The following is a 17,784-nucleotide window of genomic DNA, read 5'->3' as shown; positions in this document are numbered from 1 at the left end:
GGAGCTCCACAACACACTGTTTCTAGTGCAAAATCCCTCCTCTTCACCATCATCAGTGATGGCCAGGATGAGACCTTTCCCCACCAGAGCCTACTTGGGCTTGGCCATGCTAGGAAAACTCTCAGATCTCTTGGGCCATGTTGGACCCAGGGACCCCATCCAGAAACACTGCAGTGGGAAGATGGGAGGGCCATCCCCCTTTCCTGGGCCTGCACTCTCCCTGGCCAACAATTTCAGCATCCAGACCCCTCTTCTCAGCTGCTGGGCCTCTGTCTATTTCCCTGAACAAAGCTTACCCTGACTCTCCCCAATAATTTCAGTTCACAATCCTGAGAGCAGACCAGATGACCAGGACCCAGGAGGATGTTGTATGGTGTCTACACAGAGTAACACGGACCCACCCACATACACACATGGAGAATTGGGTGATGAGAAGCAGCTCCTGTCTAGACCAGATAGCAATGGAAGATATCATCGGAGACCAGCAAGTGAGCAGTTGCCCTGAGGGAATTAAAACAAAAGCCATCACTGGGAGCCAGACAGGATCCTGGTTGGGAAATTCGGCATATTCCCTGCACATGGTTCCCTAGAAGACCCCTCTGGTCTTTGTCCAAATGCTCAGGCTGGGGTACAGATGACCATGATGTTCCCACCCTGGCTGAAAGCTGCCCAGGGAAGCTAAGAGCACTGGAGCTGAAAACAGGAGGATTCAGGCCAATTCCATCCATATCTGGACAGCTGAGCCTCTGGGCCACCACATTCACCCATAACACTCCTCTGTATGAATAAGAAAAGACACCCACTCACCAGGGAGGAGAGAGTGGGGCCTTCCTGATGCTTCCATGCCCATACTAGGGTCCCTGAATAACCAAATGACCACCTGAGAAGGTACCTGGCCCTGATCTGACCCCAGGCCCCTTCCCCCATCCCACACACAGATGCTCTTACACCTAATCAACCACTGTTGTCCCCTGCAGGCATTTTTTTTCCCACCTGGACCCCACCCCATGGAATCAAGAGCCAGGTGAGTGGCCACAGCTGGGACCAGGAGACAGGAAATCCTTCCTCAAAGCATGGGCTCCCCACCGTTCATGGCCGTCATTTTCCCCAAGCTTCTGCACCCACATTGAGGCTCTCTGACTTCCTCATCTCCTCTCTCCCTAGAGACTCTCCCACTTCTTTGAAAGAGTCCAAGATCTGGGCAGAAAGTTCATACCAGCCTTTGTCCAGGACACTATCCAGGTAAGGTCAGAATCCAGTGGAGACAAGTTGGAGGCATCCCATGAAGGTCCAGGAAAGCCTTGGTGTGGAAAGAGGCATTCCCAACATAGTGGTGGCCTCCCTGAGGCCCCGCCTCTCCCAGGGTGTGTGGGAAGAGCAGACATCCAGGTATTGTATTCACTGTTAGAAACCCACCTGTACCTACTAACAACCTTTCATCTTACTGTTCCTGGAAATTGGGTTTATGTCATCCTTGGCATTCATGAACAGGATTGACCATGAGTGGCTGGATTCCAGGGCAATCCCAGGAAATCCCAAACAGATGACAGTCTCTAGGATCTTTATTCTGAGGCTAAGTGGACAGCCTCTTCATGCAGTCTGTCCGGCCCATCACGCACTACTTCTGTGTCCCCATCCCCCAGGACCTTGTACAGGGTGTGGATGAGCTGCTGGAGACCCCTGACGACCTGGAGGCCCTGCCCCGCTCAGAGCAGCACTGTGTGGCCACTAACCTGCTCGTTGGCCTGGAGGATGTCCTGAGAAACCTGAGCCAGGCCCTGCCCAATGGGACATTGACTTTCAATGCATCTGCAGGCACAGGTAAGTAGTGGGGTCTGCCCCAGGCTCTGCTCTGCCTGTTCCAGGCCTCCTTTGTCCCCCAGCCTCACTGGAGCAGAGTGACCATGCTTGTATCTCAGTGTTACATGTATAAACAAATTAAAATAAGTGCTTAAAAAGAAATAAATAAATTATGCTAAGTAAAATAAATCACAGAAGGACAAATTCCAGGTGATCTCACTTATATGTGGAATCTTAAAAAATAAATAAATAAACACACACACAAGCTCATAGATACAGACTAGTGGTTGCCATGGGTGGGTGAGAGGGGCGCTGGTGAGGCATGTGGGGGTGGGGCAGTAGGCTAAATGGGCGAAGGGGGGTCAGAAGATATAAAATAAATAAGTCATAGGATGTAAGGTACCATGTGACTATAGTTAATAATACTATGTTACATATCTCAAAGTTGCTACAAGAGTAAATCTTGTAAGTTCTTATCTCAGGAAAAAAATTTCGTAACTGTGTATGGTCCCACATGTTAACTAGACTTCCTGTGGTGATCATCTTGCAATATATACAAATAATAAATCATTATGTTGTACACCTGAAATTAATGTCGATTATACCTCAATAAAAAATAAATGATAAAACTATAAATAATATACATGTTAATATATAATAAATTATGAGCAGATGAATTAATGATAATGAAGGATTTAAGAGAAAATAGAAATGGCTTCCCAAGAAAACAATTTATTTAATTTGGAATAATATGAATTTAATATTATCTGATATTTAAGTGTTTCATTTGTTTTATTTGAAGTAAAATTCACATACCATAAAATTCACCGTTTTAAACAAAGTGTACAATTCAGTGGCATTTATTTTTTTAGGATTTATTTATTTATTTTAGAAAGAGAGAGAGTAAGAGCAGAGGGGAGGGTCAGAGGGAGAGGGAGAGAGAAACCTCAAACAAACTCCCCGCTGAGCACGAGCCTGATGTGGGGCTCGATCCCATGACCCTGAGATCATGACCTGAGCCAAAACCAAGAGTCCAATGCTCAACCAACTGGGCCACCCAAGCGCCCTAATTCAGTGGCATTTAGTATATTCACGGAGTTGTAATCATTGCCTCTATTTCTAAAATATTTTCATCACCCCTGAAGTAAATACTGTACCCCCCTCAGGAGTCACTCCTCATTCCTCCCCTCCCCCAGCCCCTGGACACCACGGGTCTGTTTTCACTCTCTATGGATGTGCTTATTCTGGACATTTCATATAGAGAGACTCATACACTATGTTGCTTTATAGTGTGGCTTCTTTCACTTAGCATAATGTTTTCAAGGCTCATCCATGTTGTAGCATCTATCAGTGTTTCATTATTTTTATGGCTGAATAATATTCCATTGTATATGGATACAACACCTTTTGTTCAGCCCTTCATCAACTGATGGACATTTGGTTTGTTACCTCCTTTTGACCATTGTGAATAGTACTACTATGAATATTGGTTCACATGTTTTTGTTCTAATAACTGTTTTCAGTTCTTTGGGGTACACAATTAGGATTGGAGTTTGAGTTGGATGGTAATTCTATGTTCAATTTTTTGAGAACTACCAAATTATTTTCCAAAGAGGTGATTTTTTTCATTTTCCATCCACACCAGCAATAGGCTCCAATTTTTACACCCTCAGCAACACTTGCTATTTTCCTTTTGTTTTGTTTCCTGGTAGTCTTTTCAGTGTATGTCAGGTGATATCTCATGGTGATTTTGATTTGCATTTCCCTGATGATTAATCATGTTTCCAATCATTTTGTGTAATTGTTGAACATGTGTGTAACTTTTTTGGAGAAATGTCTATGCAAGTCCTTTGCCTTTTTTTAATTCATTGTTTGGCTTTTGGTTGTTGAGCTGTAAGAGTTCTTTATATATTCTAATAGTAGACTCTATGAGACATGTGATTTGCTAATTTTTTCTCCCATTCCATAGATTGTCTTTTCATTTTCTCTGTGGTCTTTTCACTTTAATGAACATTAAAGTGATGAAATCCATTTTCTCTGTTTTTTCTTTTGTTGTGTGGGCATTTGGTGTCATATCTAGGAATCCATTGACAAACCCAGGTCATGAAGATTTACACCTGTGTTCCTCCTTCCTAACTAGTTCTAGTTCTAGTTTCACCTCATAATTGTAGGTCTTTCATATGAATGGATAAAGAAGATGTGGTGTCTATATACAATGGACTATTACCCAGCCATCAAAAAGAATGAAATCATTTTTTTATTTATTTACTTTTAGTTTAATTAACATATAATGTATTATTGGTTTCAGAGGTACAAGTCTGTGATTCATCAGTCTTATATAATACCCAGTGCTCATTATATCACATGCCTTCCTTAATATCCATCACCCAGTTACCCCATCTCTCCACCCCTCTCCCCTCCAGCAACCCTTAGTTTGTTTCCTCTGATTAACAGTCTCTTATGGCTTGTCTTCCTCTCTGGTTTCATTTTGTTTTATTTTTTCCTCTCTTCCCCTATGATCCTCTATTGTATTTCTTAAATTCCACAAATCAGTGAGATCATATGATACTTGTCTTTCTCTGATTGACTTATTTCGCTTAGCATAATACCCTCTAGTTACATCCACATCATTGCAAATGGCAAGATTTCATTTTTGATGGCTGTGTAATATTCCATTATATATATATCAATCACATCTTCTTTATCCATTCATCTGTGATGGACATTTTGCATCTTGGTTCTTTCCATAGTTTGGCTATTGTGGACATTGCTGCTATAAATATTGGGGTGCAGGTGCCCCTTTGGATCACTACATTTATATCTTTGGGGTACCCAGTAGTGCAATTGCTGGGTTGGAGGGCAGCTCTATTTTCAACTTTTTGAGGAACCTCCATACTGTTTTCCAGAGTGGCTGCACCAGATTCCATTCCCACCAATAGTGTAGGAGGGTTCCCCTTTCTCTAAATCCTTGCCAACATCTGTCATTCCCTGACTTGTTAATTTTAGCCATTCTGACTGATGTGAGGTGATATCTCATTGTGGTTTTGATTTGTATTTCCCTGTTGCTGAGTGATGTTGAGCATTTTTTCATACGTCTGTTGGCCATTTGGATGTCTTCTTTGGAGAAATATCTGTTCATGTCTTCTGCCCATTTCTTGATTGGATTATTTGTTCTTTGGGTGTTGAGTTTGATAAGTTAAAATGAAAAAAAATCTTTCCATTTGCAACAAATGTGGTTGGAACTAGAGGGTATTATGCTAAGCGGAATAAGTCAGTCAGAGAAAGACAAATATCTTATGATTTCACTCATATGTGGAATTTAAGAAACAAAACAGATGAACTTAGGGGAAGGGTAGGAAAGATAAAATAAGATGAAATCAGAAAGGGAAACAAACCATAAGAGACTCTTAAACAAACTGAGGCTTGCTGGAGGGGTGTGGGTGGGAGAATGAGCTAACTGGGTGATGGGCATTAAGGAGGCCCTTGATGTAATGAGCACTAGGTGTTACATGCAACTGATGAATTACTAGATTCTACTTCTGAAACTAATAATACACTATATGTTAATTAATTGAATTTAAATTAAAAAATAAAATAAATTTTAAAAAATTTTAATGTAGGTCTTTGACCCATTTTGAACTAATTTTTGTGTGTTGTGTGAGGTAGGGTTCCAGCTTCCTTCTTTTGTGTGTGGATAGCCAGATGTGCCAGGACCATTTGTTAGAGAGACTTTTCTTTTTCCACTGAAGGGTTTTGACACCAGTTGTTGGAAATTAATTAACCATAGATGTATGGGCTTGTTTCTGGACTTTCAATTCTATCTTACTGATCTGTATGACTATTCTTATGCGAGTGCCCTCCTGTTCTGATTACTGTAGGTTGGTAGTCAGTTTTGAAATTAGGAAGTTAAGTACTCCAATTTTTTTTCATCTTCAAGATATTATTTGGGTATATGCAATGCCCTGTGGATTTTAGGATGAGCTTTTCCATTTCTGCAAAAAATTAAATAACTAAAATTGCTTTGGAATCCTGATAAGGATTGCACTGAATCTGTACATCTCTGCAGGGACCATTGTCATCATAACAATATTGATTCTCCTATCCATGAATACAGTTTTCTGTGTACAAGTCTTGAGCATCCTTGGATAAAATTATTCCTTATATTTTATTGACTATTTTGACATCTATGTTCATAAGAGATTGGTCTATAGTTTTTTTTTTTCTTGTGAGATCTTTATCTGGTTTTGTTTACAGGGTAATGGTGGCCTCATAGAATTATTTAGGTAGTATTCCTTTCTATATTATTTTACATTATTTTATTTTATTTAATGGAGAAGTTTACAAAGGATTAGTCTTTTAAATGGATGATAGAATTCAGCAACAACTCCATCTGGTGTGGGCTTTTCGTTTGGGGAAGCTTTTGATAAACGATTCAATGTCTTTACCTATTGCAAGTCTGTCCTAATTTTCTGTTTCTTCTAAAGTCAGTTTTACTAATGATTTACTATATATTGGCTAATTGAACTTAATTGAAAAAAAAGTCAGTTTCAGTAGTTTGTGACTGTTTAGGAATTTCCTCATTTCATCTAACCTACTGTTGAATAATTGCTTATAATATTCTCTTATAACCCTTGATAAATTCAAATTATATACATATATAAAATTATTATGTATACCAAATATGTGCAATATTGTTATTATGTGTGCCAAATAATACTATTATTAATATATAATATATAGATCTAGAACATGCATATGTTATATGCATATATTATATTATGTGTGCATTCTATAAATTATATAATATATAATATTCGGTATTATATTATATATTATATATGGCTTTTGTATAAATTTATATTATATATAAAGTATTTATATTATAGATTTAAGTAGTGTATAAAATATTTTTATACATACATCATATATACACACATAAAATGGTATTATATCAACCACTACAGCCACAAATACTAATCTAACTCCCTTATACAACTCTGACATCTTATAGACCTGTCCCTGAAGGTGCGGGAGCAAGGAGATAGAAATGTCATCTTGAGTCAGAGTCAGGTGAAGATGCTGCTGAACTGGGATGTGGTGCACGAATCTGATGACTCAGGTACTGGCTGAGATGGGGGGAAGGTCACAAGATGCCCAAGGATGTGACAAATGGGGAACTGAAGATTAAAGCGAAAGGGGGGGTTTAGTGGAGGCACAAAGAGTCTCTCTGAGGAGGAAGGGACCCTGTGGGAACTCCAAGGTATCAACCAATTGGCCATTGGCCTCTTCCAATTAACTCCAAGGTATCAACCAATTATCCAATTGGCCTCTTCCAATGAACTCCAAGGTATCAACCAATTATCCAATTGGCCTCTTCCTGCAGGTCCTTCTGTGGTGGGCCTTGTCTCCACACCGGGGATGGGCAAGTTGCTGGCTGAGGCCCGCCTGGTCCTGGAGCCTGAGAGGCAGGCAGTTCTGCATGGGGCACACAAGGGCGTGCTGCGAGGAGTCTCCTCTGTCCTGCTCTCACACGTCATCTCTGCCTTTATGAGCAACAGGGACACCCAGAACCTCAGCTCCCCTATCACCTTCATCTTTTCCCACCATGTGAGTGCTGGTGAGATGGGACTGTGGGTGTGGAAGGAGCCTGGGTCTTGGGCACAGCCTCGCTGCTCAGCTCAGTCTTGATTGAGGTTCTTGGGGGCTCCCCCATGGCTGCATCATTCCCCAAAGAAAGCCTTTTGCAAGCCAGCTTTGGATAAGCATTTCTGAGCACTGGAACAACCAGCTTCCACCTACACTCTGTTTCTACAGTCAGTGACCCGTGGGCCAATGCAAAAGGTGTTCTGCGTCTTCTGGGATCACACTCCGGATGGATATGGTCATTGGTCCACCGCAGGCTGCAGGATGGTGGCCACTGGAGACACCAGCACCACCTGCCAGTGCACCCACCTCAGCAGCTTTGCAGTCCTCATGGCCCACTACGATGTGCAGGTGAGAGCCCTGCGAGGGGCTGGATTCCATACTTATTGCTCTGTAATATATTTCCCCACATGTAGGGGCTTTAAAAAAAAAAAAACAGAAATTTATATCTTGTGGTTTCTTTGGGTCAGCTCGGGTATGGTGGTGCTGAGTTGCTGTTCTGGGTCTTACAAGCCTGAAATCAGCCAGATCTGCATTCTCTTCTGCAGCTCAGTTTCCTCCTGTGAGCTCCCTGGTTGCTGGCAGGATTCATTTCCTTGCAGTCATAGGACTGGGGTTCCACTTTTTAGCTAGCTGTGAGCAGGGAACCTTGCTCAGCGAACTAGGGGCTGCCTGCATTCCTTCTCTAGCAGCCCTCACACAGTGTGTCAGCATTTCTATCCAGAGGCCAGCAGGAGGAGCTCCCTCACTGCAAACGCTCTCACACTTTGAATCATTTTCTCCAAGAGCCCAGAGCTTTTAAAGCTAACTTGATTAGGCCAGGCCCACCTACAACAGACTCCCTCTCTTAAAGACTAGGATCTGAATTCCATCTGCAAAATCCTTTCAGAGCAGCACCTAAAATGGCATTTAACTGAGAATCCAGAAGAAAGTGTGTGTACACCTATTATTGACAAATTAGATTTCTGCTTAACACAGGGGTCTTCAGGACAAGAAGGCTGTAGAAAGTGGCTCTCAGGGGCTGTAGAAAGGAAGATTTGGTGGTGGCAGAGGTCAAAGGGGCCAAGAAAGCCAGTGAGTACAGGTGCATTAAGAACTATGTTTGCCTGTTCCACTGGCTAGGTGAGCTGGTTACTTCCTCTGGATCACCACATCAAAGACTTACTTAGGTGATTTGTAAAGCAAAATAAACCCTTGTGAGTTCCTGGGCTCTGTCTTAAGTAAGGACTCTCTTACCCCTCAATTCTTCCAAGGTCTGAGTTAATCAGTTCAGATTTCCATTCTAGCATTCTGAACCTGGAGGAATTTGCCAAATAACATAACAAATTTACCTGCATCCTTCTTTCCTGATTTGGCTACAGCAAAAATAAAAATAAAATAAAAAATTTTTAAATAGAAGATTTTTAAATTACCCCAGGGTAGGAAAATGTGACTGTGATGTCCTTTTTGCTTCTTTTTGCTGGATCGCAGGAGGAGGATCCTGTGCTGGCTGTGATCACCTACTTGGGGCTGGGCCTCTCTCTGCTGTGCCTCCTCCTGGCAGCCCTCACCTTCCTGCTGTGCAAAACCATCCAGAACATCAGCACCTCGATCCACCTGCAGCTCTCAATCTGCCTCTTCCTGGCCCACCTGCTCTTCCTCACGGCCATCAACCGGACCGAGATCAAGGTACTGACAATGTCACAGAGGAGCCCCTGCCCTGTCCCAGGGGTGCTCAGTTCATGGAGCCATGCTGCACTGATACCTTAATAAAATGGCCTCGGGTCCAGGGAGGTTAGAGGGGTAGGTAGCCTATTTCACATTGACTAATGAATGGAAGACATTAGGAGACAAACCCTCTCCTGACAACTCGACCATATACATGAGAGTTCTCTTCAATGGCAAAGTATGGGAAAGGTCCTGGGGCCACCCTCCTCCCTGACAATCCCTCCTGGTGACACCTTTCTCCTCCCCCAGGTGCTGTGCGCCATCATTGCGGGTGCCCTACACTATCTCTACCTGGCGTCCTTCACCTGGATGCTGCTGGAGGGTCTGAATCTCTTCCTCACTGCACGCAACCTGACGGTGGTCAACTACTCCAGTGTGAGCAGGGTCATGAAGAAGCTCATGGTCCCCGTGGGCTATGGAGTCCCGGCTATAATTGTGGCCATTTCTGCTGCATCCAGGCCTCACCTTTATGGAACACCCACCCGGTAAATGCAATTTCCCACTGTCCTTATCTTCTCCAGCATGACTATGGCCATCATAGAACCAAGTTATTTAATTCCACCAGATCATGATAGGCAGAGAAAAGGTCAGTGACCACTCCAAGGACATCTACCCGGTGGAAGATTGTATTCATTGAAGTAATTGTTTTTAAGTCATTAAGATATAACTGGTTTTTTTTAATTTTATTATGTTATGTTAGTCACCATACAATACATCATTAGTTCTTGATGTAGTGATCCACGATCCATTTTTTTCGTATAACACCCAGTGCTCCATGCAGTACGTGCCCTCCTTAATACCCATCACCAGGCCAACCAATCCCCCCTCCCCCTTCCCCTCTAAAACCCTGTTTGTTTCTCAGGTCCATAGTCTCTCATGGTTCATCTCTCCCTCCAATTCCCCCCCCCGCATTTTTCCCTTCCTTCTCCTAATGTCCTCCATGTTATTCCTTATGTTCCACAAATAAGTGAAACCATGTGATAATTGACTTTCTCTGCTTGACTTATTTCACTTAGTATAATCTCCTCCAGTCCCATCCATGTTGATGTAAAAGTTGGGTATTCATCTTTTCTGATGGCTGAGTAATATTCCATTGTATATATGGACCACATCTTCTTTATCCATTCATCTGTTGAAGGGCATCTTGACTCTTTCCACAGTTTGGCTATTGCGGACATTGCTGCTATGAACATTGGGGTGCATATGGCCCTTCTTTTCACTACATCTGTGTCTTTGGGGTCAATACCCAGGAGTGCAATTGCTGGGTCATAGGGTAGCTCTATTTTTAAATTTTTGAGGAACCTCCACACTGTTTTCCAAAGTGGCTGTACCAACTTGCATTCCCACCAACAGTGTAAGAGGGTTCCCCTTTCTCCACATCCTTTCCAACATTTGTTGTTTCTTTCCCTGTCCATTTTGGCCATTCTAACTGGTATAAGGTGGTATCTCAGTGTGGTTTTGATTTGGATTTCCCTGATGGCTAATGACGATGAACATTTTTTCATGTGTCTGTTAGCCATTTGTATGTCTTCTTCAGAGAAGTGTCTTTTCATATCTTCTGCCCACTTTTTGACTTGATTATTTGTTTTTTGGGTGTTGAGTTTGAGAAGTTCTTTATAGATTTTGGATACCAGCCCTTTATCTGTAGTGTCCTTTGCAAATATCTTCTCCCATTCTGTGGGTTGCCTCTTTGTTTTGTTGACTGTTTCCTTTGCTGTGCAGAAGCTTTTTATCTTCATGAAGTCCCAAAAGTTCATTTTTGCTTTTGTTTCACTAGCTTTTGGAGATGTATCTTGAAAGAAGTTGCTGTGGCCGATGTCAAAGGGGTTACTGCCTATGTTCTCCTCTAGGATTTTGATGGATTCCTGTCTCACACTGAGGTCTTTCATCCACTTTGAGTTTATCTTTGTGAATGGTGTTGGAGAATGGTCGAGTTTCATTCTTCTGCATGTGGCTGTCCAATTTTCCCAGCACCATTTATTGAAGAGACTGTCTTTTTTCCATTGCATGTTTTTTCCTGCTTTGTCAAAGATTTTTTGACCATAGAGTTGAGGGTCCATATCTGGGTTCTCTATTCTGTTACATTGGTCTGTATGTCTGTTTTTGTGCCAGGACCATACTGTCTTGGTGATCACAGCTTTGTAATATAGCTTGAAATCGGGCAACGTGATGCCCCCAGCTTTGTTTTTCTTTTTCAATATTTCCTTGGCGATTTGGGGTCTTTTCTGATTCCATACAAATTTTAGGATTGTTTGTTCCAGCACTTTGAAAACTGTCATTGGAATTTTGATCAGGATGGCATTGAAGGTATAGATTGCTCTGGGTAGCATAGACATTTTAACAATGTTTATTCTTCTGATCCATGAGCATGGAATATTTTTCCATCTTTTTGTGTCTTCTTCAATTTCTTTCATGAGTGTTTTGTAGTTCCTAGAGTATAGATCCTTTACCCCTTTGGTTAGGTTTATTCCGAGGTATCTTATGGTTTTTGGTGCTATTGTAAATGGAGTCATTTCTCTAATTTCTCTTTCTACAGTTGTGTTGTTAGTGTATAAGAAAGCAACTGATTTCTGTGCATTGATTTTGTATCCTGCCACATTACTGAATTGCTGGATGAGTTCTAGTAATTTGGGGGTGGAGTCTTTTGGGTTTTCCACATAAAGTATCATGTTATCTGCGAAAAGAGAGAGTTTGACTTCTTCTTTGCCAATTTGAATACCTTTTATTTCTTTTTGTTGTCTGATTGCTGTTGCTAGGACTTCTAGTACTATGTTGAACAACAGTGGTGAGAATGGGCATCCTTGACATGTTCCTGATCTTAAGGGAAAGGCTCTCAGCTTTTCCCCATTGAGGATGATATTCGCTGTGGGTTTTTTAAATGTTAATTATAATGTATGTTAATAATTATCTATTTAAATAATAAAGTGCATTATGTTAATAACTATACACTAATATAATATTGATGATGTTTAATAATTACAAATTAATCTAGTTAAGATAAATGAGGTTACTTCTTAATATTTTAGATTTAATTATTTTAAATATTAAGTGTATATTATGTTAATAACTATATTGTATTAGTGACTATAGTCTGTAATATAAATAGCATCATATGTATTAGCAAATATATATTAATATAGTATTCATTGCATCAATTGAGGGGACAGTTTTAAATCTTCCAGAAAGCAAAACTGAAATGAATAGATGGCATTAATTTGTGTAAACTCTTTCTCTATCCCAATTTTAAAAGAAACAAAGGGTCATTTGGATGTCAAAATAACTGTAACCACAGCTAAGATTTAGAAATCACTTCTGATGTACAATCACTGTTCTAAATATTTTTCACGTGTCAGCTCAAATCATCCCCCCAACAACCTGTGCAGTAGAAACTAGTATTGGGCCATATTACAGATGAGGAACAAGGAGATTAACTAACATGGCCAAAGTCACACAGCTGGTTGGTGGCGGAGCGGGGGTCACTTCCAGTCTGGCGCTCACACCATGGGCCTATCCTGATGACATGAGTTACTCAGCTGCAACAGGGAGCCCTGGCCAGCTGGCCTCCCTAAGGAGTTGAGCATAAAGGTCAATGAACTTTTTCCATAAAGGGCCAGATAATCAATATTTCCAACTTTGTTGGTCTTATGGTCTCTGCGGCAACTACTCAGCTCTGTCCTCAGAGCACAAACAGAGCCACAGACAATTTGGGAGGGAATGAGTGTGTGTTCCCGTAAAACCCACTTATAAGAGCAGGCGGCAGCCGCCTGCTTTGCCAATGCCTACCTTTGAAGCTTCCCTTTGATGCTTCCTGCTGGGTCCTTCTGACCTTCTCCCCAGTCCTCACACCTCCCACCTCACTCACAGCTCCCCTCCCTGGGGATAAAGTCCATCTCTGTCATTGCTCTCAGTGTGGCCTTGAGATGCCTGACCTGTGAGTGTGTGAATACCTGTGTCCTCATGAGGAATAAGTTATGTAATGCACGTGAGCCTTACTGCTGGGACAGGCTCACTGTTTTGTTTCATTTGGGTTTTTTCACTCACTTCTTGGATGGTCCAAAACTTTCACCTGTCTACACCCACTCATCACTCATATTTCAGCTTAAACACAATTCAGTTCTTTCAGGGAAACCCTTCCCAACTATCTGGATCTCCTATACCCTGGATTAGGTTATGGATCCAGCTACATATCCTCAAAGCTCCTCATACTTGGTCATAAAATTCATCATCTTGACTTTGTCTATTGTCTAATTGTTGATCCACCAACTTCATCTGTGTCTCCCTGAGGACAGAGACCACTCTACCCTAATCCCAACTGGGTCTTCAGAGCCAAGCACAGATCCTGACACAGAGGAGACACTCAATACTTATCCAAAAAAACCCATAAATTAATTTACTGATCAATACTGTTATTTTCTTTTTAAAAATTATATTCATTTCTGCCAGCATATCTGGGGGCCAAGACATAGAAGAGCTTTTTGAAAGAAACTTATCTTTTTTTAAAGACCACTTGAGTAAGGTGTGATTGACATGTAAAATACCATATGTAATTAATGTACAAAACCTGATGAGTTTGGGGCTAATACCCATGAAACCACTGCCACCATCAAAGGCATATACAAAGTTGTAGTTCTGCAAAATAAATAAGTTTAGGAGATCTATATTACATAGTGCATATAGCTAACAATAGTGTATTCTATACTTAAAATTTACTAGGAGGGTATGTTAAATGTTTTAACAAAAAAAAATGATAATAATGATGAAGGCAGAAGGAAACATTAGGAGGGGAGGGGTATGTTTATTTATCAGTCCTTTGTCTATGAAAGCCAATATTTTCTTTAATCTCTTCCCATCTCTCTCTAAGATGCTGGCTCCACAAAGACAAAGGATTCATATGGACCTTCCTTGGCCCTATCTGCACAATTTTCTCCGTGAGTAATGGATGACATCAGAGCAACCCGCCTGCCCAGCTGAGGGTTATTCAAAGACCAGGTATATCAGGAGGGTGACAGGCAGGGTAAGCAGTCATTCCAGTTGGCCCAGGACTGATGAGGGGCTCCCAGGAGGTGAAAATTCCCATTGTAAAACCAGGACTAAGGTGTTTCCTGAGACGTGGTACTTTCAGTGCTAAAATTTGGAATTCCCATGCAAACTGAATTGAAGTGGTTACCGATGTTACAGGGCAAACATGGGCCTGAGTTACTGGGTGTTTGGTTTGCTTTTCTAGGACTGTTAGAAAACACAAAAGCTTCTTCCCTGCCAGGTTAGGAGCTGGATGAGCTAGGACGAAGGTTTGCCAGATGTGGAGTGTAGTTAATATACCTGTGGGTTTTCTGCAGATTAATTTGGCTTTCTTTCTGATGACCTTCTGGATTGTGAAAACCAAGCTCTCCTCCGTCAACAAAGATGTGTCCACCCTCCAGAACACAAGGTGAGGATGGGTCACAGGTGCACACCACCCCCTACACAGAACATTATCCGCACGCCTCCAAGGCTCTAGTGTCTCTTCACGGTGCTCCTGGGGGGCCTGGAAGAGAGAGGTGCAGCCACCCTCCTTGGCAGCCAGCTCAGATTCTGTGGTTTGCTGCTGACACCCATGCCAAAAACATTCCACCCATGAACAACCCCAACAACAAACTGCTTCAGCTGCAGAGAGAATGGGCTTCATTCTGATAAGCAGGGATTGCTACCATGGCCCTATGAAAAAGGTCCCGAGAACATTCACATACTTATAACACACTCGGGAAATCACACAACAGTTTCCAGAACCAGCATACCCCATCATGTCCATGCCTTCATGCATGCTCTGCCCTCTGCCTTCCCCTTCCCTTGCACCTGGTGAACTCAGCTTCAACATCCACATATCACATCATCTAAGAGTTTGGGGATGTCCTCTGCTTTCCTCAACTTTGCACAGAATTAATGGCCTCTATTCTGGGCAAAGCATGCCTGGTTCAGTTCATGGAGAGGGTGAGGAAAGGAACAGCCCTGGATGGAAAGAAGTACCTCACTTCGCAAATGTTATAAGTGATCATTTGTTCTTGTCTTTCCACTAGACTTTAAGGTCTGTAAAAACAGAAGTTTTGTCTTTGTTGTTTTGAATGCCCTAGCCCCAGCCTAGAGCCCGGTGCACAGAACATTCTCAGTAATGTCAGCTGAACAAATTCGGGATCTTCATGAAACATCATGATCTTTTTGAAACTCACATTCTCAAGTGTCACCATTATCCTCAGTCCTAGTCAAAATGCCATCCTGGACCCAAATAGTGGTTCTCTTTAGGGAATCATTGACAATAAAGATCAAAGTTGATCACAACTCAGTCAGAAGCATCCATGGAGTGGACATGAAACCAGCCTTGGTTGTGTTGCTCTGGGTGCATCATGACGTCCTTTCTCCTCCTACCCAGGATGCTGACATTTAAAGCCACAGCTCAGCTGCTCATCTTGGGCTGCACATGGTGCCTGGGCATCCTGCAGGTGGGTCCAGCTGCCCATGTCATGGCTTACCTCTTCACCATCATCAACAGCCTGCAGGGCGTCTTCATCTTTCTGGTGTACTGCCTCCTCAGCCAACAGGTACCACTGCCTGACTTCCACCTGGTCCTCCCACCATCCTTACTCCCTTCAGTGAGCTGACCCAAGCATGCTTTGCCTCTGCAGGTCCGGGAACAATACAAGAAATGGTTCAGGGTCAGGGAAACCAAAGCCGAGTCTGAGAAGTATACTCTCTCAAGTGGGACCATGTCTGATGCCTTCAAACACAGCGTGGTAAGATTATGCACTGCTCCCAGAGCACTTCACTAACCAGTCCTCTTGAGAAGCTCATACCTATCTCATTGAACAACCTGGGTATATAGCAGTTGATGCCCTAGGATGGCTCACCCTTGGTTTTCACCTGAACTCACCTGAAGGCACTTCCCTGTCTTGAAAGGAGGTCTTCCTATACTTTCACTCACTTTCTATGCTCTCGTTGACCCTTGCATATGACTGTCCTCTTTCTCCACAATTGTAGAGCACCCACTTTGTGTGACATGGGTGCAACCCCTTTTTAATTGTACTTAGGGACAAGATACAAAATACTCATAAGCAGAGAACAATGCTGTGATCAACCAAGTAATCAGGAATAATGATCTGTAGCACTGATGCACAAGCTGCACAGTCACCGCACATCCTTTATCCCTAGTCATTCCATGCCATCCCTGTATATGATGAACAATAAATACGTGTATATATAGTCATAAAAGGAAAGTAACATAAGTATTAAGTTGGATTGGAGACTTTTCAAAGTCTGCAATCATTCCTAGTATTTCCAAATACACAAACACTGCAAAACCTCACTAGAGAATCACAGAAGGCAGAGGAGAGATTCTGGCAATGTGAATTGTAGCTAGCATTTGTATGTTCAGGTTTACAAAACCTTTCTCTTCTTAGGCTTCTCTTGACAATATTTTGTACTTTTCTGTGTACACATCTTGCACCTTCTAACACAAAATCATGTTTGCACCTTCCTTCTTAGGAGAATTATAATGAAGAGCTAAACCTGACGAACTTGTCTCTTAGGAAATGAAGAAAACACTCTCTGCCATCCTTTGGGCAAAGAGTATTAAAAAATGCTTTTTCATGTTTATTACAAATAACTCTTCTTGGCACCACTGTGGGAGAAAGTAAGCAGTAAATGTTTGACATTCAGTTGCTGGAGACTTTTGGTTTTCTGGTGCATACAACATTCTCATCTCACTCCCAGTATAATCAGGAGCTATGACCCAATACCCCAGAAGCCTCATCTACAAAAATTCTTCCTCAGGTTGATGATACATAACAAGGAAAACCAGCCTCAAAGGACTTTCCTAAAATAGCATCAGAGAGGAAAGTAATATTCACATACCTGCATGTAGTATAAACAACAAATCACAGTTTCTCAAGACTTTCCTGGTTTTATTAGTATTAGTATAGTATTAAAGTATTACATCCCAGAAAACATTTTGGTTACAGGCAAAGTAGACCAGTTGGTCTTCATACATATATACATGCCTCAACTTCTTCACTCTCCATTTCTAAAGACTTACTAATTTATTCATTTCAAAAATATGTACTGGGGGGTGTCTGGGTGGCTCAGATGGTTAAGCGTCTGCCTTCGGCTCAGGTCATGATCCCAGGGTCCTGGGATCGAGTCCCGCATTGAGCTCCCTGGTCCTTGGGGGCCTGCTTCTCCCTCTGCTTCTCTCTCTCTCTATCTCTCATGAATAAATAAATAAAATCTTAAAAAAAATACAAAAATATGTACTGGGAAGAGATCAAGAAGATCCAATTCCTGATTTCACAGAATTTAAAAGTGGGGGGAAAAGTTTCATCAGAGTAAAATCAGAGCTATGGGACTAGAGTTTCTGCATCTTTATGTTTTATAAGTTGAGTTGTGGAAAAAGGTGTATATGGCTACTGCACATTTTGTGAGATGTATTTATAGATAACATTATTTCACCCTCACGCAGTCTAAGCAAGATCTAAATCCAGAGCAGTTACATCTACAAGAAACTCCCTGAGGGCTCCCTCTGACCAATTCTGTATCAATTTGAACATCAAGGAAAATGACTGTACATGATTATAATGTTTTAAATAAGCATATCCATGAGTCCATACT

General features: G+C 41.8%; 1 protein-coding gene across 1 annotated transcript in view; it reads left to right on the top strand.

Moving 5' to 3' along the window:
• Positions 1-17,278, top strand: part of LOC116637083 (adhesion G protein-coupled receptor E2-like) — a 34,786-nt gene extending 17,508 nt beyond the window's left edge. The window contains exons 7-20 of the mRNA XM_032412281.1: positions 321-488; positions 978-1,024; positions 1,165-1,242; positions 1,644-1,821; positions 6,812-6,919; positions 7,184-7,407; positions 7,615-7,794; positions 8,914-9,111; positions 9,400-9,635; positions 14,012-14,078; positions 14,487-14,578; positions 15,554-15,722; positions 15,807-15,914; positions 16,663-17,278. Of these exons, the coding sequence (XP_032268172.1) occupies positions 321-488; positions 978-1,024; positions 1,165-1,242; positions 1,644-1,821; positions 6,812-6,919; positions 7,184-7,407; positions 7,615-7,794; positions 8,914-9,111; positions 9,400-9,635; positions 14,012-14,078; positions 14,487-14,578; positions 15,554-15,722; positions 15,807-15,914; positions 16,663-16,713 (1,904 nt within the window). The 3' untranslated portion in view covers positions 16,714-17,278. The remainder of the gene's footprint in view (positions 1-320; positions 489-977; positions 1,025-1,164; positions 1,243-1,643; positions 1,822-6,811; positions 6,920-7,183; positions 7,408-7,614; positions 7,795-8,913; positions 9,112-9,399; positions 9,636-14,011; positions 14,079-14,486; positions 14,579-15,553; positions 15,723-15,806; positions 15,915-16,662) is intronic.
• The last annotated feature ends 506 nt before the right edge of the window (positions 17,279-17,784 follow it).

Source organism: Phoca vitulina, unplaced genomic scaffold (genome assembly GCF_004348235.1).
Source record: "Phoca vitulina isolate PV1807 unplaced genomic scaffold, GSC_HSeal_1.0 scaffold13, whole genome shotgun sequence".
In the NCBI taxonomy this organism is placed as follows: domain Eukaryota; kingdom Metazoa; phylum Chordata; class Mammalia; order Carnivora; family Phocidae; genus Phoca; species Phoca vitulina.
The sequence above is the reverse complement of the archived record's forward strand: the minus strand, read 5'-3'. Positions and strand labels throughout refer to the sequence as shown.